Source organism: Astatotilapia calliptera, chromosome 9 (genome assembly GCF_900246225.1).
Source record: "Astatotilapia calliptera chromosome 9, fAstCal1.2, whole genome shotgun sequence".
NCBI lineage: Eukaryota > Metazoa > Chordata > Actinopteri > Cichliformes > Cichlidae > Astatotilapia > Astatotilapia calliptera.
This window is the reverse complement of record NC_039310.1, coordinates 8147300-8170576: the sequence shown is the minus strand read 5'-3', so window position 1 is coordinate 8170576 and position 23277 is coordinate 8147300. Positions and strand designations below refer to the sequence as shown.

The 23277-nt window shown below is 41.3% G+C and overlaps 1 protein-coding gene across 4 annotated transcripts in view; it reads right to left on the bottom strand.

Moving 5' to 3' along the window:
• Positions 1-439: 439 nt before the first annotated feature.
• Positions 440-23277, bottom strand: part of ccny (cyclin Y) — a 43781-nt gene continuing 20943 nt past the window's right edge. Inside the window, exons 2-12 of one of the 4 annotated variants that reach the window (XM_026179373.1) lie at positions 14360-14434; positions 13347-13367; positions 11920-11954; positions 11802-11825; positions 11081-11181; positions 10944-10979; positions 10359-10416; positions 9888-10007; positions 6648-6814; positions 2506-2668; positions 440-1638 (exon numbers count right to left, since the gene is read on the bottom strand). In XM_026179373.1, coding sequence (XP_026035158.1) covers positions 1522-1638; positions 2506-2668; positions 6648-6814; positions 9888-10007; positions 10359-10416; positions 10944-10979; positions 11081-11181; positions 11802-11825; positions 11920-11954; positions 13347-13367; positions 14360-14434 — 917 coding nt within the window. In that variant the 3' untranslated portion in view covers positions 440-1521. The remainder of the gene's footprint in view (positions 1639-2505; positions 2669-6647; positions 6815-9887; positions 10008-10358; positions 10417-10943; positions 10980-11080; positions 11182-11801; positions 11826-11919; positions 11955-13346; positions 13368-14359; positions 14435-23277) is intronic. The other 3 variants (XM_026179375.1, XM_026179374.1, XM_026179376.1) reach the window with 3 other exon arrangements.

Here is a 23277-nt window from a genome sequence, read left to right as displayed (position 1 = left end):
GTGTTTCCTATTTAAATCGTAAAACTTGACTCTCTTCTTTGCTTGATTTGTCATAGAAACACATATTTAGACATATTTGCCCCTCCCCATTTACAGTATAAACTGACCCATATAAATATTCTAACCTTATTCTTTTTGTATTTTTTTTAACATTATGACCTCAGTTTACAGATTTTTGCACACGACGGTGCTGTATTTACACTGTACAAAGACAATTTAGCAAAATGTATACAATCTATCATTTTGTAAGCAGTGTTTCAATCATCGCTCGAAGCTTTTTCATTCGTTTCAGTCTGTGACGACCCTGAAGGTTCATGCTTTTAGTTGGCATTTTAATGTCAATGTTTTCGCTTGTGCTGTTACTTTGTAAGTTGGAAGAACCGTACAAAACGCTAGAGGAAAAAAAAATACTTCAGACTTATTTGTTCTTTTTTTTTTCTCCAGCAGAGAGGGGAGAAGTGTTTAACTAGCTTATTACAGGCACCACAGGTCAGGGCAATGGCAGTGAATAAAGTACAACAGAAGCTCTACAGTATGTCTCGTTTCTGTCTTCCAGTAAATCTCCTCCCATGTGTGCGTGCTTTGTTATATTTAATCACAACAACAAAGCGATGCATGAATATTGCTTTATCTGAATGGTTGCTGGGTGGCCGTACTGTCAGAGATACTATTCTGCAACTGGATGCCTACAAGGTGAATAAGTGCCCTTGAGCTAAAAACGGACTTGTCTCGTTGAATGTCAGTTATCCTGATGAAAACTTCAGTCAAATGGTCCCCATCTGAGACAATGCTCAGCGGATTCTGTTTGTCAAGGAGGGCTGAGGATATGTAGTCCACGTATCAACTGTACTGCTAAGCTAACTGTGAAATGTCTTTCTTTTGTATGCGCTTGTCTCTGCGAACAGAGGGAGCTGCTGTGTGGGAATGGAAAAGAACAAAAACACCCAACAAAACACAAACTAACTGAGAAATTGAAGTAAAGTCTGAAATGTGTCTATAAGCTGTCAAACGATCATCTCATGCTTCAGCTAACGTACTGACTGAACCAGAAGATTAAAATCAAAGGAATGTACACGGCGTCCCCTCCAGCAGCTGTACAAGCACTTGAGCATTGGAGGGAATTATGAAGCGCCGCTGCCGCTGTTACGTCCTGTATTCTGCTTTTTAAGCGTGTTCCTATTTTCATTTCTGGACTTCACACAAGTCTCTCCACTTCTGTATTTCCACCTGGCTGCTTATCTTCTGAAGTTAGGTGGTCTTCATTCCAACAGCGTTCAGTTTGGTTCAGCTTAGCTCCGTTTGGTTCGGTGCAGGCAGGAAACAGGACTTCTTTTATGTACAACAACCAGTCTGGATGCAATAACATTTGTAATAGTGCCAGATTGTTGAAGGGGCGTGTGTATGTGTGAGGAGATTCCAGACTGACACTGATCCACACGACTGCTGCCCACCTGGTCTGCCTGCATACTAGGCAGAAATACAGTACAGGTCTATGATGCATTCCTCTGCAGACAGCCAGTGTTAGGAAATGATGGCCGGACACCACCGCACCACTGTTAGGTTGTCTGCGCTCACCGAGCGCTTCTTGGCTAGTTTCCTCAAGTCTTTGTACTTGTCATCACACAGCCGTGAGATGGCCTGCAAGTCAAACAAAAGAGCAAGTGAGATGGAGCCGGGGGTGCCTTCCTATGTTTTAGTTGGAGTGACTACAGAACATCTTTGCCTGTGTGTGTGTACCAAACACATAGTGTGTTATGTGTAAGTAGTGGTTACGACACCACAAGTCTGAGATGGGCTCACACACCAAACGCGCTTAGAAACATTTCATTTAAACTGTGCTTTGTGCAGTTCAGGTGAGAAAGTGACAATAATGACCTCTCGATCACACCAGAGTTTCTCTCTTATTGTCCTGCTCAACTCAGGTGGGAATGGGAATTTTTTCAAAATCACAAAGACACGTGGGTTCACTTTTAGCAGTCTTTTAAGTAAACTGCTTTTTCTTTTGGGGGTTATTTTTGGACATTAAATAACTAGATTAATGTTGAGGAATGGTCTCATCTCCAAATAAATTAATCAACCAATTCCACTCGTCACATGGAGACGTCTCACCTTCAGCCAGCTTGATGTTTAAAACTCTAAAACTAAATGGAATGCAGCCGTTATTAACACTGGTATACCTGCTGTAAAAAGTTTGTTTTGCTCCAACAGATCAAGCAATGGCATCAATGAATGAAACACTAACAGCAGTAAGGCTGCAGGACAGGAAGGAAGAGAGCGAAGCTACCTGCACAGCAGCACGTCCCTGCATCCTGTCCTTCACCCGGCAGGAGATCAACATTTATGTTTTTGTAATGATCAGAAGCTCGTCAAAATACCAACTACCCAAATTACCTTGGTTTTTCTATTCCAGGCTGAAATAAATTGATATTTTTCCTCTTTTTTTTCTTGTTTTACCTGAGCTCCAAAAACATAAACCTATCTCTAGTACTTCAGCGCGCTTCTCACCTCTAGTTTTTGCGCCTTGTCCCTGCTGAGAGGCTCCAGGGGGAAGCTGAGGTTATTGGCCTCAGCAAGCGAGCGCAGGTCAAAGTAATACTTGGCGTAGACGCTGGACGGCACGTTGATGTTGAACTGCAGCAATTCCAGGAACTGACGCTCCAGCTCATTCCTTTTTCCATAAAAAAGAAAGAGAAAACGTGTGAGTTAGTTAATTAGTCTTATGCTATTTAAATAAAGGTTAGTTTGATTGGTAAAGCCAACATCTCACAGAGTGGCGTAGGCTGCACTGAGCCTACGCCACCAAACATAAGCCTCTTCTTTATGATAAAAGGGAATGCTATCTAAGCAAGGAACACTGAGCGTTATGTGTAAGAAAGAATTAATCCCACATGAAAGTGCTATTGTCATGCAGTGCCTGTGCTCAGCAGCTCTGTGATCCTCGGTGCAGCGTGATGACAGACGCTTTCATCTGTTACTCTTCAGTTGTGACCAAATCCTTCTGCACTGTAACCACTAGCCATCTCTTCTTCCTACCCTTTGTTGCTCACACACATATTTTCACAGCCACGCAGCAACAGACGGGCTAAATTTAGGCTCTGCTGTAGCCAAACTCTGCCTAATAGTGCTGCTTTTTCCTCATCTTTCCTCATTCAGCCTGTTTTCATCTGTTTCTTTTTGTGTTGCTCTGCTCCTCAGTGTTCTCCCAAGACGTTTCTACTGTTCAGTCAGTGGGTGGAACGTGAAATTTAGCAGGCTAGGTTCCAGAACATGGCTTTGAACGGACTCAAATTGACCTTCTGAGGAAATCTCTGGTCAAATCAAGAGCCACAGTCCGGTAAATTGCCATATGGGAGCACAGCAGATGTGCATACTGTGCTGCACTCACTGGAGAGAATCCTGAACAGGTGGATTACGCTCATTGCCCTGTGAATTTGAGCTCAAGGACAAGAATAGACATCCACTGATGCAGAAAAGTGTGAAAGCAGGAGGGGTGAGAGGTGGCGTCTACAGCACCGAGTCCCTCCTCAGAATAATCCACACAAGTGGATTTGAGGTTGACGTGGTAAATAAGACTGAGTTTTCTGACCTCATGCTTCAGAGGCATCTTCCCCGTTTTGCTCCAAATGCACCACAATCTAAGATTAAGCATTAAAATGAAGCTGACATTTTTGTCCTGCAAACCCAGAAAACTGTGAATCTCTCACTGTCAACTAGTTAGAAACTAACAAACCATAATGTTTTTAAGGCTTAATGACGTGATACCATTACAGGGAGTGCAGAATTATTAGGCAAGTTGTATTTTTGAGGAATAATGTTATTATTGAACAACAACCATGTTCTCAATGAACCCAAAAAACTCATTAATATCAAAGCTGAATGTTTTTGGAAGTAGTTTTTAGTTTGTTTTTAGTTTTAGCTATTTTAGGGGGATATCTGTGTGTGCAGGTGACTATTACTGTGCATAATTATTAGGCAACTTAACAAAAACAAATATATACCCATTTCAATTATTTATTTTTACCAGTGAAACCAATATAACATCTCCACATTCACAAATATACATTTCTGACATTCAAAAACAAAACAAAAACAAATCAGCGACCAATATAGCCACCTTTCTTTGCAAGGACACTCAAAAGCCTGCCATCCATGGATTCTGTCAGTGTTTTGATCTGTTCACCATCAACATTGCGTGCAGCAGCAACCACAGCCTCCCAGACACTGTTCAGAGAGGTGTACTGTTTTCCCTCCTTGTAAATCTCACATTTGATGATGGACCACAGGTTCTCAATGGGGTTCAGATCAGGTGAACAAGGAGGCCATGTCATTAGTTTTTCTTCTTTTATACCCTTTCTTGCCAGCCACGCTGTGGAGTACTTGGACGCGTGTGATGGAGCATTGTCCTGCATGAAAATCATGTTTTTCTTGAAGGATGCAGACTTCTTCCTGTACCACTGCTTGAAGAAGGTGTCTTCCAGAAACTGGCAGTAGGACTGGGAGTTGAGCTTGACTCCATCCTCAACCCGAAAAGGCCCCACAAGCTCATCTTTGATGATACCAGCCCAAACCAGTACTCCACCTCCACCTTGCTGGCGTCTGAGTCGGACTGGAGCTCTCTGCCCTTTACCAATCCAGCCACGGGCCCATCCATCTGGCCCATCAAGACTCACTCTCATTTCATCAGTCCATAAAACCTTAGAAAAACCAGTCTTGAGATATTTCTTGGCCCAGTCTTGACATTTCAGCTTGTGTGTCTTGTTCAGTGGTGGTCGTCTTTCAGCCTTTCTTACCTTGGCCATGTCTCTGAGTATTGCACACCTTGTGCTTTTGGGCACTCCAGTGATGTTGCAGCTCTGAAATATGGCCAAACTGGTGGCAAGTGGCATCTTGGCAGCTGCACGCTTGACTTTTCTCAGTTCATGGGCAGTTATTTTGCACCTTGGTTTTTCCACACGCTTCTTGCGACCCTGTTGACTATTTTGAATGAAACGCTTGATTGTTCGATGATCACGCTTCAGAAGCTTTGCAATTTTGAGACTGCTGCATCCCTCTGCAAGATATCTCACTATTTTTGACTTTTCTGAGCCTGTCAAGTCTTTCTTTTGACCCATTTTGCCAAAGGAAAGGACGTTGCCTAATAATTATGCACACCTGATATAGGGTGTTGATGTCATTAGACCACACCCCTTCTCATTACAGAGATGCACATCACCTAATATGCTTAATTGGTAGTAGGCTTTCGAGCCTATACAGCTTGGAGTAAGACAACATGCATGAAGAGGATGATGTGGACAAAATACTCATTTGCCTAATAATTCTGCACTCCCTGTATTACCATTTTATGGGGAAAGTGACAAGAGGAACTAATGTAATCTGAAGTCCCTCAGACACTCTAAGCTCAAGAACAAAATAAAATAATAATAATAATAATAATGTATACTTCATCGTCACAAGAAATTCTTCTCTGCATTTAACCCATTCACTCAGTGAAGCAGTCGGCAGCCACCAATCTAGCGCCTGGGAGCAGTGTGTGGGGACGGTATCTTGCTCAGGGGTACCTCAGGGTAGCCGTTAAGTGGATTCCAACCCCTGACCTTCCAATCATGGGGCGACCACTCTACCTACTGAGCTATCCCTGCTCAGATCAAAGGCATTAGACGAAATGGTCAGAGACTCTCCCGTCAAAGACTCTTAGCAGCTCTTGAAAACAGGCTGACCACACAAAGCCCGACTATTCTCAGGACAGAAAGACAAGTGCTGCTGTATCTGCCATCACCCCACTCAGCAACCATGAGTCAAAGAGGAAGCATTTATTTACATGGCTGACACTCTGCCAGGGTCATGGCTGTGTGGCATTTTAGGAGCCAGCAAACAGCTGATGGCACCAACCTTTGAGAATTGTGGCTCTGAGGAAGAAAGATGGGGGGGGGGGGGTGCTGCGATAATAAATTTTTAGCTGCTACTTTAGTAAATTCTTGACAAATTCTGGATGATTTTTTCTGCTGATTGCTGCATTGATTAATCAGTAAAACAATCTGCAGCATTATCGGTGATAAAAATAACTGGTAGTCCTCGTTTCAGGGCCATTGTGCTCCAAAGATGTGACCTAAACCTAAACATGCGCCTGACGTACAGACTCCTGCTGGAAATGTTTCACACTGAACATTCGGAGGAATATGCTACAGTATGTTCTGAAATGCTAATGTTATTGAAATCATCATATGGTATAGTCAGTCATGTGATTCTGCACCTCCCACACAAGGACACTGGTTTCTCTTTGAGAGAAGCTGTTGTCATGGAAATAGTCCAGACATTTCCCAGTCATAAGATCACAGAGAAGAACAGCGTCCGGGGAAAACAAAAAGGACTAAATAGCTTTGATTTCAGCTGCTGCCATCAGTTAATAATGTTTTATTTCTCTTAGTAACAAATCAAGTGTTTTAGCTGATTTATTCCATGCAAATGGTTAAACAATAAACTGTTTCTATGTTCTTAAACAACCATGTAATGAAAATAAAATGCCAGGCTTTAGCTTCTATCGCCAACTCAGCTGTTTTAGTGCAGAAATAACAGCAGACGTCTTCTGCAACTGACCTGAGTCTATAGGGATATAGCTCTACGCTGCTGATGTCAATAAACTGACTCACATGTCCTCCACAGTGATATCCTTGAGAATTTGGCAGTAGTCGACGTTCCAAACCGCCTGGTCGTCCCAGACTTTGGAAGCCAGGAGGATGGCTCCCAACACGATCCGCTTCCAATTGGCCGGGCAAATGTCGATCTCTGCGTAGGTCAGGAGCCTCTCCAAATACACCTTAGACAAAGGGATTTGTCACAAGTAAGCATCTTGAAATAAAACAGTTATTTTAGCACAAAAACAAAACTGAAAAACTCTCAATTTTGCCTTTTGTTTAACAGCTGGCATCGACTAGCATTAACAGCATCAAGTCAGTTTCACACGACTAAAACATCCTACACGCAGGGTCAAAAGAGTCAGATTGCTAAACTGCTATCGCTCTGTGTTTTCCTTCACCCACGGTGTAACGCTAACATAAGGTACAAAACATAAGCAAGTAAACACCACGTTAATAATCATATCGAGCCTTTGTGTCCTCGGGGTTTCCTGTGTTTAATTACCCTCTGTTCTCCCTGCCTCTGTTTATCTGAAGGGTTAGTTTGCTGCTTTACAGTTTTGCAGTCTCCTGCCTACTCCACCTCCATGATGTCAGAGGCTGATGAAATCCAGCTTCCCCGGAGCTCCCTCGTGAAATATTCATGCCAATCGAACCCCTGCACCGTCTCCTTCTCTCTCCTTCGAAATAATTCCCACAGTCTACACGGCAGAAAGCGCACAGAACACACAGACACCTGATCCTCACAAGCCAAAGCATTTGTGCAGATGTTAAATCTTCTGATCCACTCATCATCATTTTGTTACAGTACAAGAGAGAAGGTCTTCTGATAGATTCATGGACTGAACTGTGAAAGCTCGAACAGTTAGTGCACAAAGCCCACATTCAGCTCCCTTTTAAAAATGATGTAAAGTGAAAGATTTAAAAGTACACAAGCTTAGATTTGTCACTTCTTACTTACTTTCTTTCTTTGCATTTTAATAGCCATACCATTTTCAGGATGTATACCCTGAGGTACATCGTAATAAATATTTCAGTTTTCAGACTAACAAGGATGGCAGGTTGTGAAAAGGAAATTAATAAGTTCTTTTATGCCACTTTGCAGCCCAGTTTGTCACAGCTCAGGTGGTTAATTAGACAAGTCGTGCTCAGTGGGGCGTCCTTCCTGAAGACAATACCAGCCTGTTTCTGCTGTGGCCCAAAACTGGCAGCAGGTGACAAACATCGAGAAATGAAAGAAGACTACATCCTGGCATAGCTGCTTCAATTTCAGGAGGCTTGTCTGATAATAAAACACAGTAACTTCATCTACTACAATAAGTTTGTCTGGTTTTTCTGTCCCTCAACAGGAAATCTGATTCGTCTTCCCAGAGGATGACATGCTCACTCTCTGGGTCTCTTTCTTTTCCATCCTCTCTCTCCTCACCTGTGATGTAATAACTTGGGGAAAGCAAGACGCCCAGCTTTCATCTCAACTCCCCTGTCTAAATTTAGCTGTGTCAGCTAAGCTACACCAATAACCACCAGCCAACAGCCCCATTCAATTACTGACAGCATGGCAGAGTTTACACTGGAGAGCTGCAGGAGGCACGCCGTGTGCCAGGCTCTGTATGCAACTATCGCTCTCGTCCACCTGAACATGGACAAAGACGTAGACGCAGCACGTCACAGTGACTGCTTTCCAGTTACTCTCTGGAAAAGCAGAAACACCCATACAGTTAACACATTTGTCCATCTGTCAGGAAGCAGAGAAACCTAATACCAGGCCCCTGGGCTAGCCACATTAACAATGCACTTTGCTGGCCTCTAGAGACCCACGTGTTAGCCAGAGTGACAAAGTGTAGAAAGAAATGTTTCTGGGCAGATGAGCGGAGAAGGGAGATGGCACTAACTGTGCCATCAAATCAAACATAAGGATAAACTATTGAACTGCTTAAGGCTTTAGTACAGAGAGAGAAAAAGAGATGATGTGATATGATATGTGAGGACAGAGAAGAAACGAAAAGCACAGGTGAGCACACAGGATGTCATAAGTCACGGGGAGAGAGCCCACTGTATGCCAAAGCACCAATTATATTCTAATTATACACTTGCTACAGGCGCAGGCAGACCTCATACTGAAGTAATTCTGAGTGGAGACTAAACGGATTAAACCGCCACAAATCTGTTACTGAACTTTCAGCTCTGTCTCGTGGCTTCGTTTGTGCAACATTCTCCAGAAGGACAAACAGGCTGTTTCATATCACACAAAGAAGAAGAGTAAAAAATAAAGAGAGCCAACAATCTAAGGACAGCAGAAAACAAGACAAGCAGAAGCAATACTCCCTCCTAGTGTCAGCACTGAATTACTAGGACTCACAGTCCTAATTCTCCTAATTCCTATCTGTCTCCCACGCTCTCGCGCTCCTTGATGATGTTAACTCTGTGTGGAGTCATGCTTCGAGTTGCTGAAGGGTCTCTTAATTAGGTTGTAACCGCGAGCTCTGGACACCCTTGTCTTCCTCCAATACAAACAGGAACTTCTAATCACTTGAAAGTATATTTTTTTCCTTCCTTGCTGTTGTTTTTTTCTTTAAAGAAAACAAAAAGTTTGCATTTCATTTTGTTTATAACTGCATCAATGCAGAAATAATCACATTCACAGAGTGTGGCTGTACTCAGTGGTGGGAAGGCTTTTATAATCCACTTCCACTCAGGGCCAGCTGGATTGGAAAAGCTCTTAATGTGATCGTCCCTCCAAGCAAACATGTAAATGGAGTCAAAAAGCCCTTTTCCATTAGTACCTGCTCAGGTTGGCTCGGCACAGCTCAATGCAACTTTTAGCGTTTTCCCGTAGTACCTGATACCAGGTGCTCTTTTATTACCTACTCGGCCACAGTTCCAAGCGATCCAAAAATGTGACATGCATGCCACCAACTGGCTACTCAGTCTCCTTTACAAAATCAAAACCGCCATTCTTGAAACCTGGCAACAAGGGAAATGACTGCACAAAAACAACACCACGGTCCCCGAGTCTGACCGAGCAGCAGGTGTAACATCGCCCCGACGTCCTCCTTTATTGTGGCGTTTGTGTCACATCCAAATGATGTCACGGGACGTTCTGTCGCGTTGCTGTAATGACCCAACCCACATTAGGTGCTTGTAATGGAAAACGAGTCGAAGCGAGTCGTGCGTCCAGCCGATCTGAGTAAATGCGAATAGAAAAGGGCTAAAAGTGTGCAGGGACTGCGTTTCACGGCTGAACTGTTTACTCACCAAAGTGACGATGGCACACTCGGCAGTGAGCTGCGCGGCACTGAACAGCGTCCTGACGAAGCGGTAGATCTGCTTCTGCTCAGGGTCGTGTTTGTCATAATCAGCAGGAACCTCGGACTTCTGCGACAAACACCAGAAAAGATAAGAATGAAATGAAATCAGATCGTTTCCCAAAGTGGAATCACAAACTGCTGCTCGATACATCAGCTTATTTCTGAATGCAGAGGTTTAGTGGTGTTGGACATGGGGCGTAAAACAAAGGGGTTATGTAAAATCTGAGACTGAAATTGTTGAGCAAATATTCATTTTAAAACACGTCTGAATGATCCAGATGGCTCCTGAGATTACACATCTCGCCACTGTGTGATCCATGTGTGCTTATGCGCCGTTTATCAGCTCATGCAATTAGTCTTCCTGATGAATCCTGACAGTTTGTGTGTACTGGAAATTCATCTTCGGCTGCGGCCTTACTGAGAGTGGGTGAAGCTTCTCATCGAAAATATCTAACAACATTCTTCCGTCGATGTCTCTGGAATTAAAAAGAGGAAAAGAAATCAAAAATAGATGCATCATTTCATTGATAAGTCATTTATATGAATGAATCTGCACTTCAACCAGCTGCCCTATATGGGATTCTTACCACTTTCAGTTTATAGAAACACGTTTTATCCTAAAGCTTCCGTGTTTTTAAAAAAATATGAGATCTGTCAAGTCATGTCAATCCAACAAATTCTATTAACAACACAAAAATGTGTTCCAGGCTGCATCTTTGCGAGCAGAAATGTGAGTCACTTAAGCTGCTACATAAAACAGCCTGTTCTTCTCTGCTTTGTGGTTTATTTAAAAATGTCTCCATGCAAGCGTTATTTAGTGTCTCCACAGCCTTTAGTAAGAACACATCCCTTTGCAAAAGGATGTCAAGCTTAGCTGGATATCAAAGTATCTAAAGAGTAAAGAATTTAATCTAATCTTTCTGGGTCAGAATGAAGCAGGATGTTGCAGGGCTTTTGTATTTTGTGGAATTTTGATGCAAAAGAAATAAAAGGTTAATCTTACCTGTTCTTTATATGATAATATATTGCAAGGGCTACGCTGCAAGCACAAAAAGGTAAATAAAAATGAGTGTAAGAGGACAATAAGGGAAAAATCTTTCAATATTAGATAAAGCTGTGAATCGCTCAGATGGGGGTTACCATTTGATGGTGTATTTCAGGTTGGGTTGACTGACAGTGCTGTCATCGAGGAATATGGTGGAACAGGAGCTGTATTTCCGTCTCACTGGGCCTGGATAATGCTGGAGTTCAAACACGTCCGTACCAAAAAACAGAGACACACACGTCAATCTCTATTTCTGTCATACTTGGACGCGCCAAAGGCCTGGTATGAGGATGGAAAGTAGGGCACCTGTGAGCCCACAAGCTAATCTGTGGGTCTGTCAGTGTCTCACTTTGTTGCATGCAGGAATGGTATTTATGGTGGAGTGCATCTTTAGAGAAACATCAAAAACTTGATGAATAGCAAGTTCATCACCTTGAGTAATGACCTTTCTATTCATCGTCCATTCATTTCATTCAAAATTATTTTTAACTGGTGCACACTAAACAGGTTTATGACTTAAACAAGACGATGTTTTCTCATTTGGCCCTGCAGGAACTGATTAATGCAAATTCTTTTCAAACAAAAAAGCACATTTGCACATTTAGCTAGTCCTGTCTTTCAGGTCTCAGGGAGTGTGGACAAAGATGACCTGCACCATAACACCACGCTTCTTCTACATTTGTACTACATCTAAAGCTTTTTAAACACTAAGACTATAATTGGAGTCTGGAGTGTGGGATAAAAAAAACAAAAAAAAACGGGAGGAACAATGGAAACGGGTTTGGGTTACTTTGAGGGTCATTCGGAGGACTTTACCTTGTTCTCCGAAATGTGTGTTAACTTGCAAAAAATACAAGACATTAAAATTACTAACTGCACAGCAATCATAACAGCAAACGTATTACACACAGTGGCTAATGATTCAGTTACTTACGTGGTTGATGTAAAGGCTCTTCCGTTTTTCTCGAACTGAAAAAAAAGACGAGAGAGCGCTTCAAGAATCTTTGTGTGAGTGTAGTACACAACCCTCACAGACAGGGAGCAGCATATAACCAGGCTTCAGAGCTGCCCTATTAATATAGACTTTCCCCCTGTGTATAATTATTATAAACCACATACAACAAAGCAAAGCAGCTTCAGCAAAAAACAGTTTTTACATTAAAAAACTGAGAAATTTCAAAGCCTGTGAGTATTTTCTCCCCTGCGATTGCACTGGCAAATGTGTGTTAATATGTGGGAATGAGTGTGACCTTATCAATTAATCCGTTCATCATTTAGACATACATGTCTTAATTCATGATCAGTCATCCAGGTAAGGAAATCTTCAGACACTGAAGAATTCACTTGGATGAGTGATGAAACGTTTCTCCCACACTACGTCCACATGAACAGAATTAACTTCCTGTGATTGGACGTACATGAGTCCAAATTAAATCAGGCATAGTGACTGGTTTATTCAAGTGCAGCCAATCATCTGAGCTCATCTCTTTTCTTTTTCTTTCTGTTCATACAAATCTGGTATTTTGCTACCTTACTTCTGTTTAACGGATGTGATGATTTGTTGGTTCTATAAAGCAGAGCTTTATCGCAGTTACGGCACACGCAACAGTGCAGCAGCGCTGCGTGCGTGTCTGTGTGCATCAGTATATGTGCTCACTGTTGTAACAGAGCACGCAAAGGGAAAAGGGCTGCTAGCAAAGCAAACTGGAGCAGATGGAGAGCGCAGAGCACACAGAGACACCTTGTACGTCTCATCCCATACTGTCTGTGTCTTACCTCTCTGGCACAAAGGTGCACACACTCACACTGCAAAGCACGCTGAGCTTTTTCCACTGAGCAAATGTGTGTGTGTGTGTGTGTGTGTGTGTGTGTGTATTTAGCAAAGAACAGCAGTCTTTGACACCATCAAACAGCTGCACAGCTTAGTCAAAAAAAACAGTAACAAAAAAACCACAAACTTAACCACAGTGATTTCTGAATAGTCATGAAACATGTGACACAAATCACAGCTTTATACTCGAGGCTGATTTCTAACTTTATCAACCATTTACATATGAAAATTGAAATATCCAGTAATTAGAGGTGTGTCATTTTAGTAACTAAATTGCAATTTCTTTGGCCAAGGCTGTGCAGTCCTGTTCCTACATCTCATGGACGGACATGTGCAATGGAAGAAATGCACGCACGCACACAGACGATATCAGCAGCTAAGCAGCAGAGACAAGTCACCTGCTAACAGAGTACGAGGATACGATGCAGTTTGAGACCACACAGAGGGACTGTTCCCTTAAAGGGTCCAGCCCGAACACACAGTAAGCATAGTGTTACCTGCCTACCAAGCACAGACGTATACATGCTTACCTCTTTTGTTGGGCACAGCAACTGAAAAACAAATGTCCAAGTTGTCTCCATGTTTATGACACAGATACTCACAACAGGCATTATTATTAAGTGCGTCAGTAATTCATTTATAGCTGCTGGGAGTGATGAACACAGCAGCTCTCACATATGTTAGGACCACAATGCTGTGTATTGATATTTAATAACAGTATGAGAACAAAGGCCAGCAGACTTTCACATAAGAGCCTGACGATGCTAATACAACACTATCAGCACCTAACACCGGATCTATATAACAGCCTTCAGGCGACAGACTGCTCAGCTGAATCAAAAGCTTATCATCAAAGCAAAGAGATTATGTCTAAACTGGGAAATAATCTAAAAAGCTTCACATTTCAGTTGATAATAAGACATTCCTGTCATTCTAGAGGCACCCGACTGCTACAAGATCAATCTTTGTGCCTGCTAAGGAAGATCAAAACACCCCAGTGCGTCTTCAAAAATCTGACATGAAAGCAGACGGGACAGGGCTCCATCTAGAGCTTTTATGTTGGATAAAAGCTTGCTGGTCAGTGGTACTTGTGCTGATATCTGAAGTTCCACCTTCAATAAAAACAGCTTGCTATCTCAAAAAGTGGGCATATGCTACAGTCACCTCTTTGCTTGGTTGTCCATGATCCACCTGCAGTGGCTTTGCACCTACCACTGCACAGCTCACTGACTTTGCACAGAAACTCCAAGCATGTCCACAAGCTGCTTCCTCATTTTCAAACAAACCGGAAGACATTATCCTTTACCCACAAATGTAACCCTGCATTATGCTATCCTGGCTTCATCCAAGTAGATCAGGTGTACACCTAATGGTGCGTCACTGATTACGAAAACACATTTATTAAATTTAGCTCTTCTTCATTGTAGATTAATAACAATCATGACACTCCAAATACTCTTTTCCCTCATTTAAAAGTCAGTGAAGAAATTTCAGAGAGATCTGAGATTATTAAAATGTGACAAAAGAAGAGAGCACAACTCACCATCAGTTTGTGACTTGCTGAGGAAAATGGTGCTGGCGCGGGGATGATCTGAGGGATTGTACTCCATGGGAAGATCTAAATACAGAGGAAGGAAAACATAAGCCTCAAAGAAAAGCAGCATTTAAACTGATTCAAATGATTTAATCCCAAATGCAGCTGAAAAATAAATGCTGTCAGGAAAAACAAATTGTTTAAGCTGTTAGAGAACTTGTGATGTTCTTTTGATAAAACTATATTCAATATCATATAATCATCAGGATGACGGGTACAACTTAAACACGCTGCCGGATACAACCTTTAATTTTGAGGTTATAAATGTGGGACTGGCTTCACGAGTTAACCACCTCTCGTCTAATGGTCTGAGCTAAATGAAAAACATATCTGTCAGCTGACAGTTTGCTGCACCAGCGCTGTGTAAACGGTGGTTTGTAAATCAATGCACTAAGCAAACACAGCAGAAGGCTATAGATTTGTACTGAATCATCTTCTGTGCGCGCGTGCGCGCACACACACACACACACACACACACACACACACACACACACACACACACACACACACACACACACACACACACACACACACACACACACACACACACACACACACACACCACCTAGAACCCAAAGATCTGAGAGGAGCTGGCAAGAAAAACTGCAATAAATGACGAGCACAATATCATTCAGCACTGTACAGCTGATAAAAATCAGCTGCTGAAACCTGCTTTGTACAACATTCATCCTTTGGGTATGACACTAAGTGCTTTGTACACTTATCCATCAGAGGGTGTCTGAATGTTTCAATGAGGCTTTTTTATACAAGGATCAAAAGAAACAGTCCTAACTCTGAAATATGCTTACTTGTTACATTTGTTTTAATGGAAAGTAGCCCAGGTATTTATTTCTGGCAACCCATTACAAATAATGTGTTTTAATAGAGGACATGATGGAAAATAATCTCAGGCTACTGGGAAATGTAAAAAAAAAACGAAACAAAACCCAAAAGACACCGATAAACAGATGAGTAAAGTTGGCATTTAGAATACAACCTGATTTCATTTCTAATTTTTTATGTATTTGTACTTGATTTGCTTTTATGTGTTGCTGTAAATATACTGCCTTCCCTTGCCAGATGTGTCTGTTTAAATCCAGTAGCAGCTACAGAGCCTAGCATATGGCTGTTATGCACAGCTACTGAATGAATATATCAGTATCAATTTAGTGTCCTAGTTCCTTGTCCCAATTACATCCCATAGTCCCAGACATGCTGAAACGTGACATTTTACTGCTGAATTATAAACAGGAAATGTAGAATTCGGAGCCTGCAGACATAATAGTTTCTGTGGTTAGTGCAACAGAGAGCCACTGTTGTTTGAACAGCAGACTTTTATTTGATCTAAGGTTGATTTAATGGTGGAATTTTCTGGTGACCTGTAATATCCGGCACTAGCTTAGATGAAACCATTTGTTGACATGACTTCAGAATCTTTATTGTGCTCTGGTCTAGGTTAAACATTTACTCTCAAATGTTACAATAGCCTGAGGAAAAATTAATGATAATGTCACACTAACATTACATCGACACTGCCACGCATTAAACTCTGAACCAGAAAAGAAACAAAACTAAAATTCAATGCAAACTAGCAGCGTGGGGTGGTTAGCCAACGAGCGGCTTCCTGGCCTCCTGGATGATGTCAGTGCAACAGGAAGGGTCACAAAGAACCAACACCCAGACAGACAAACGCAGAGAAAGAGAAACTGATGTCAAGAGACAGGCAAAGAGTGAGAAGCTGATAATGAGAGAGGAAAGGGCAACGAGGGCAAGAGAGCAGAAAAATGAAGGGATGAAGATGACAGATTTGAAACATGATTGACAGAGAGAGAGAGAAACAGTAGTAGAGAAAATATAACGAGTGAAGGTGATGACAGGGGAAGCATTAGTGGAAAGAAAGTGAAAGGTGAGGGAGAAGAGTTTTGCTTGCAACCAGGGGTCTGTTCTTCGTACCTCGCTTACTACATCCAAGATCAAATCATCGCGCCACCTTTGAGCTCGCTATTCCGGTTCTCCGAACACACCTGTTGTTGACGATTAGTATAGCTGGATGAAGTAATGTGAGATCACTGGGTGGCATAACAGTAGAAACACTGATCGGCAACCCTTTGATTGGTCGGCGAAAATGTCGAAGGAGCGCGCTCAGTATTTTTCGGCAGCAGAGCAAGAACTCTTGATTGAGGATTTCAGGAGTTTCAGAGTTTAATTAAAACGCAAGGGAACACTGCAAAGGCTGCAAAAGCAAGGAGAGAGGGCTGGCAGAAAGTTGCTGACAAATCAAACTCGTAAGTAATTTAATAATTACTTAATTTATAATGGATTGGATTTATATAGCGCTTTTCAAGGTACCCAAAGCGCTTTACAATGCCACTATTCATTCACTCTCACATTCACACACTGGTGGAGGCAGCTACAGTTGTAGCCACAGCTGCCCTGGGGCAGACTGACAGAAGCCAGGCTGCCATATCGCACCATCGGCCCCTCTGGCTAACACCAGTAGGCGGTAGGGTAAATTTATTATATTACACTATATTATATTATATTATATTATATTATATTATATTATATTATATTATATCCTCTTTCACATTAGAGCCACAACAGGACCCACTAGAACATGGGAACAAGTAAAAGTGGAATATAAGAATATTCTACAGAATGGTAATATTTATCACTTATATTGCTTTTAGTCTCTTGAAAAGAGACCCTGAAATAATCTGTTTGTTTATAACAGCAACCAAGAAAAGGGCAGAGCAAAAAAAGACAGGTGGTGGTACTGCACCGCCTCGTCAACAAGTTGGTTAAGTAAATAATATCCTCACGGGAAAATCGATATCTCTCTATGAGCACACTGTCACGCTGAGCTAAAGGATCCTGTCTATCCCGCAATATACGCTGGATTCTGAGGACTCTCCTTATCAATCTTGCACCTTCCGCAATGGGTGGCTCGCGTATACGGACAGGACACGGCTGCGACAGACTTCCCAAATCCACCTTCGCTTTTATAGCCGTGGTCTCTCATCTTGATTACACGAAGTAATTTACTATTACTACTCTAAAATATGAATTACATCTGAAATAATCAAATACATGAAATAGAATGATTAATAGTACATTTCCCTTTTTTTTGGGAAATGACCTGTATGTATCTGTATGAAATCAATAAAAGAATCAAGTACTGCATTATCTTTAGTTACATTGATAATATTTATTTATGGACAAACAGTGGTAAAATATCGCTGTTGCTTTTGTATAAATGAAGCGGACATACCTGGGTGGCCGCGATCTAATCCTGTTTACATAAAGTAATCCTGCTCCCGAGCAGGTTTACGCTTACGGATCTGTTGCTATGACAGCAAGTCCCGGATGAGCTTCGGAGAACCGAACGATCCAAGATCACGCGAAATCGTCAACAATCAAATCCAGCTAACCTACTTAGCCAGGTACGAAGAACGGACCCCAGATCTCGCTGAGTCTTGTTGGTGTAAAGCTTTGGTTTAGTGTGCCATTAAAAACACCATGCAGTGATAAGTACAGCTGAGATCACAGAGGCTCTCTGCACAGCAGCTTACACATGCAAGCCGCTGCTATTGTCTACAAACTCTTTTGAACTTTGTGTTGGAGAGCCACTTAAAGAGCCTCAAAGGACACACACACACACACACACACACTTATATATACACACATTCATACATATATGTGTATATACACACACACACACACACCACCATGATGTAGGAGGTAGTGACAAGCGATGCTGAATAAAAGATGGGTGTGTGGGAAGAAGCAGCACTGGAGGAGAACTTAAGGTAGGTTAATGATGATGCACAGTGTCTGAACGTTAGTGATGGAGAAAGTAAGCATGGAAATCACAGCTTAATGACACAGCATGATCGTGACAAAATGCCCAAATGCTCTAAATCTCTGTAGATTTAGATTTAATTTGTGGCGAGGGTCATACACCATTTCTTTTATAAATTATTACATAATGCAATTTATAAATATCTCCCCTGGAAACATTTTATTTGCCATCTACTTTGTGATGGATAGCCATGCAATATATTCAGCTGCCTCATACTGCAGATAAACTCAAAGCAGCACTATCAAGTACTCCAGTGAGCATGCCCTGGAAGGGAAAACATACAGGAAGGCATAGAGCTTGCTGGTCAGCAGTGGTTGAACATTCAAACTAAGAGTGCAACACAAACTGGAAACAGAGACCATTCACCTTTAAAACAAAAGGTGTGACTATTACATGGTGTTGGTTTTAGATGTAAGGCACAAGGTTTACCCAATGAAACCCATCACTATTATTTCCTTTGGTGAACGACAGATGATAGGGGGTCACGAACCTGTCTTTAGGCCTGTGCAGCCGACAGTTGTTTGCTATTCTGCAGGTGCCTATGTAGATCGCAGATTTATTAACCTGTGATGCATCATTTGTACTCATTGATAATTGCATACCTGCTAGGCATGCAACAATTACTTGTACTTTGTACTTGCACTTTTTATATTTCTGCTGTATAGAACTTTGGTCAGGCATGTGTTGTTTAATAAGTGCTATATAAATAAATTATGGCCTCAAATTTAAAAAAAAGTTTAGTTGGAATCCACCCACTTTGTGTTGCCAGCACTTATTTAAGTTGTCTCTGTTTTAATAATGTGTCAGTTCAAGCCTTTCCTCTCTAATTAGCTGTTGTGATTCAGGGTATATGACATTTTCTGTTGTTTCTGTTTTTGTTTGTATTTTGCAGCTGTTTCCTTTGCCCTCATTCACTTGCTAAGCCTCATTACCAGGAGTCACGAAGGAGGAAATCTCATAGGTCCAGTTAGTGTATGAACATTTGGCACCATTTTTTTAAGGATGGATCACAGTGGAAGCAATATAACATCACACACTTTGATCATCTAAAACACCTCAGTTACTGAAGTTATGCGTGCTGCAGTAAGAGGTGTTGTTTTTGTTTTTTAAAAAAAGAAGGAAAAAAAAAATCAGAGCCAGGGTGTGTCCCCCTCAATGTGTGGTCATTGACCCCTGGCGTGAGTCCACCCTATTTAAGTTCTCTCCCCCCATTTCTCCAACCTGGGGGAGACAAAAGCAACCCGGCTTCCTGCGTTTCAGGAAGTTGAGAGGAAATGAAGCAAGGGGGTGGCGGTTACTCATTGTTAGCAATGCAGCTGAACAAAGAATGGTGAGAAGGTCAGCGTGTGGATTTAAGCCATGCATGTATGAAGCTATACCCTTACATTGTACAGAATACTGATGGAACACAACTAACATGGAAAGATGAACACAAGAAGAAAAAGGGCACCAACAAAGTCGCGCCTACTGCCCCTCCCATTTCCCATTTGATAACTGAATACACTTCTACAAGTTAAAGTGTGGTCATATTAGTATATGACTGGCTGATTTTATGCTACATACCTACTGGATATAGTATTGACTCTGAGAAATAAAGTTTCCATAGTCTAGCACGTATAGTAAATTAAAGCTGTCTTATTATATTGTCTATCATATATTAATACCTGTATGAATTTTTATAAAAGCATCATATAATGATATCAATGATATCATGCACAACAATCAAAACTGTCTAAACATGCTGACAGTGAGAGCCACATGTCGGCCACCAAAGACAATTTAACAAGAGAGCTATTTCAATAACTTCTATAAAAGCACAAATCTTTGCAAAATATACAAGAAAACTGTTCTGCTAAAGTCAGAAACAACAAACTTGTTCACTTGAGGCAAAAAACCCAGCTTTGAGTATAACCAAGGTATTACCATACGTGAGGTGGAGATGGATGGTGGAGAAACAAATGACTCAACCAAGCATCACTGGAGGACTCGCTAGTTGTACTCGACATGACAGGAAGAACAAATGATGGATAATTTGGAATTACTGATTTGGTTACATGGTGGAAAATCAGAAGCCTGACCCAAGAAAGAGCAGAGTTCCAAGATAAGTTACTTTAGTTATTACTTAGGGAAAACACTGCATAGGCTACTTTTGTGATTACAGTTGACTTATGCTGTCTAATTGGTATTCATAGTTTTCAATCGTGTGACCATTCACTGCCACTCAGCAAAACTACTAGTCTGTCAAAGCGGCTAGTAGTGGAGAGTCTTTAGTACTTCAGGAAAAAGAGGGATTTTTTTGTTTGCTTGGTTTTCCTCCCTGTCTTGAGCAAAGACTACTTTAATCATCATTTAATCTTGATGCGTAAATAACGCTGCTGTGGGAGGTGAAGAACAAGAAATTGTTCATTGTTAAAGCAAAAGTAAGTGTTACCAGTCCAGCTTAAACAAACTACCAAACGTAAATGTTATATTTTGTTTACTTGGGAGGGGGTTAATTTAAAGACCATAACACATGCGCTTTCTTTTAATAATAAAATAAATACTCACTAATTCAAGGCTGTGCTAATAAACTGATCAGGAAGGCTAGCTCTGTGGTCGGCATGAAGCTGGACACTCTGGTGACAGTGGCAGAGAAAAGGACATTAAAGAAACTGCTGGACATTATGAACAATGCTGGGCATCCTCTGCACACGGCCATAAACAACCAGAAGAGTCTGTTCAGTGACAGATTGCTTCTCCCCAAGACAAGAACTAACAGACTTAAAAACTCCTTTGTCCCACACGCCATCAAACTGTTTAACTCCTCTCTGGAGGGGAGAGGGAGGGGAAACAGGAGGACAAAGGAGGGGGGAACAACTAAGCTGTAGTGCCTCTTCACCTCACTGTACAATACTTTTTGTAAATAGTCAACAGTGCAATAGACTCAATACTTGAAATGTGCAATTCACTTGTATTTTTATTTTTTATTCCTATTTATTCTATTTATCCCCTTTGTATATTTTATTTATATTTGTCTCTGTATTTATATATATATGTGTGTGTGTGTGTGTGTGTGTGTGTGTGTGTGTGTGTATGTATATATATATATATATATATATATATATATATATATATATATATAACAATTCTGTAACTGTAACTTCGGTCGTTGCTGTGCTTTTTGGAAGTCGAATTTCCCAGAGGAACCCACCCGAGGGATTAATAAAGTTCTATCTTACCTTATCTTATCTTCCTCTTAATTCGGAACCAAATTTATTGTTTAGCAGGATATTCAGAATGTTTTTATGCCGTGAGCAAGATGATCTGTATATACTGTGCACTAGTACACTATTCTCACTACATGCTCCCCAGAGTGGTCACGAGGAAGGCTCCATCCCCTTTGCTGGTTTTTGGTTGCCCAGCTCCAGATGGTGCAGCGTGGTACAGACCAGAGAAGACACAGTGTCAAAAAGAATCCAAATGATGAACTGAATGATGATGACTGCAGCATAAATAACAGTTTGTGAATTGAAGGAAACCACTTGACTCCTACTTTGTGGGGTGGCTGTAGCTCAGGAGGTAGAGCAGGTCACCCACTGATCGGAAGCAGTGGCGTGTCTAGAAAATTTTTGTTGGGGGGGCCAGGTAGGGGCACAGATTTGGAGAAGGGTGGCAGATGTAATTGGCAGATAATGTTAAAAACAATTCTATTAACCATAATTCAATAACCCTGTAAACCTAATAACCGAATGCGCTTTTAACTCTTATTAGAATGAGATTTTAACCACTACGGTGCAAAGTTTTTAGATACTGCGTTGCTAAAGGACAAGAGATACAATCAGTGTTTTGTCAGTGTTTACTCAGCATTCAAGGACAGCAATATTTGCATAGTATTTTTACTGACATATAGTACACATATGTTTTGGGCAAAAACATTTTTTAATATTAAAATATGAACATTTGTAACAAACAATTGACAAATTAGCCAATGCAAAACTTTATCTGCCTGTTAAAAAAAGAAGATAATCTTCTCACAAACTGGTGTTTGATTGTGAAACAGGAAAAAAGTGGGGAAACAACTGAAAAGACTAACATTTGAATAAAACCTAAAGGCAAGTAAATACTTTCTATGCTGCCTTATGGTAAACTTTGGTAATATTGATAAAGAACAACACTGGCTGATGATGAAATCCAGTCAGCTGGCATGGTGACACTGCCAGTATTAACCTGCAGGGCTGGACTGGGACAGAAAATCGGGCATTTTGACTACAGACCGGCCCCCCAGGTATTAAAGCCATAAAGCCTTTGACTGAAAACAAATGCTGTTGTGACAGTGATGTACAATCTTGTTGGTATATGTATGATTTCTATACATTTTACGTCAGATAAAAACTTTGGTTGTAAGATTTAGATAATTATTTAATAAAAGCTAGATATTTAAATTGAGAATAAGAAAGAAAAGTATTTCTTTGTGCCCCACCTTTCCCTGTTAATGCCCTACCTGGCCCCCTGGCAACACTTTGCTAGACCTGCCCCTGCACAGTTACCAGCTGTCAGCTGCTTAGAAAAGGATGCTGGTGTTATTTGTCTCTCAGAAACAGTTCATAACTTCCCTTCAACTCATTCATGTCACCTAAAAGGTAAACCTGTTTCTCCATCACAGCTCTGATGATTCAGTAAGGACATCTCCTGGTTTCATCTTCACGTTTCCCTCTCACCAGATATCCAAACCGACATCATGACCAGCAGCTTTACAGCTGTGGCTCCAGCAAACATCAGCTGATACTAGAAATTAATATTAAATAAATTCTAACAACAGCTGATCAAGCTTAAACGTGCTGCTGTTGTTTAGCGCAACATCCGCTGGTTTCCTCTTTCTGGCACAAAGTGGGCGATAAATAAACAAGAGAGACGATCAGCTGATCATTGATCAGTTTCATGATTGAAGTAGCAACAGGAGAGGGAGGGGGGAGAATGAGAGAAGAAGAGGCAGCTGTGCAGCGTAAACACAGAATAACTCCAGCTT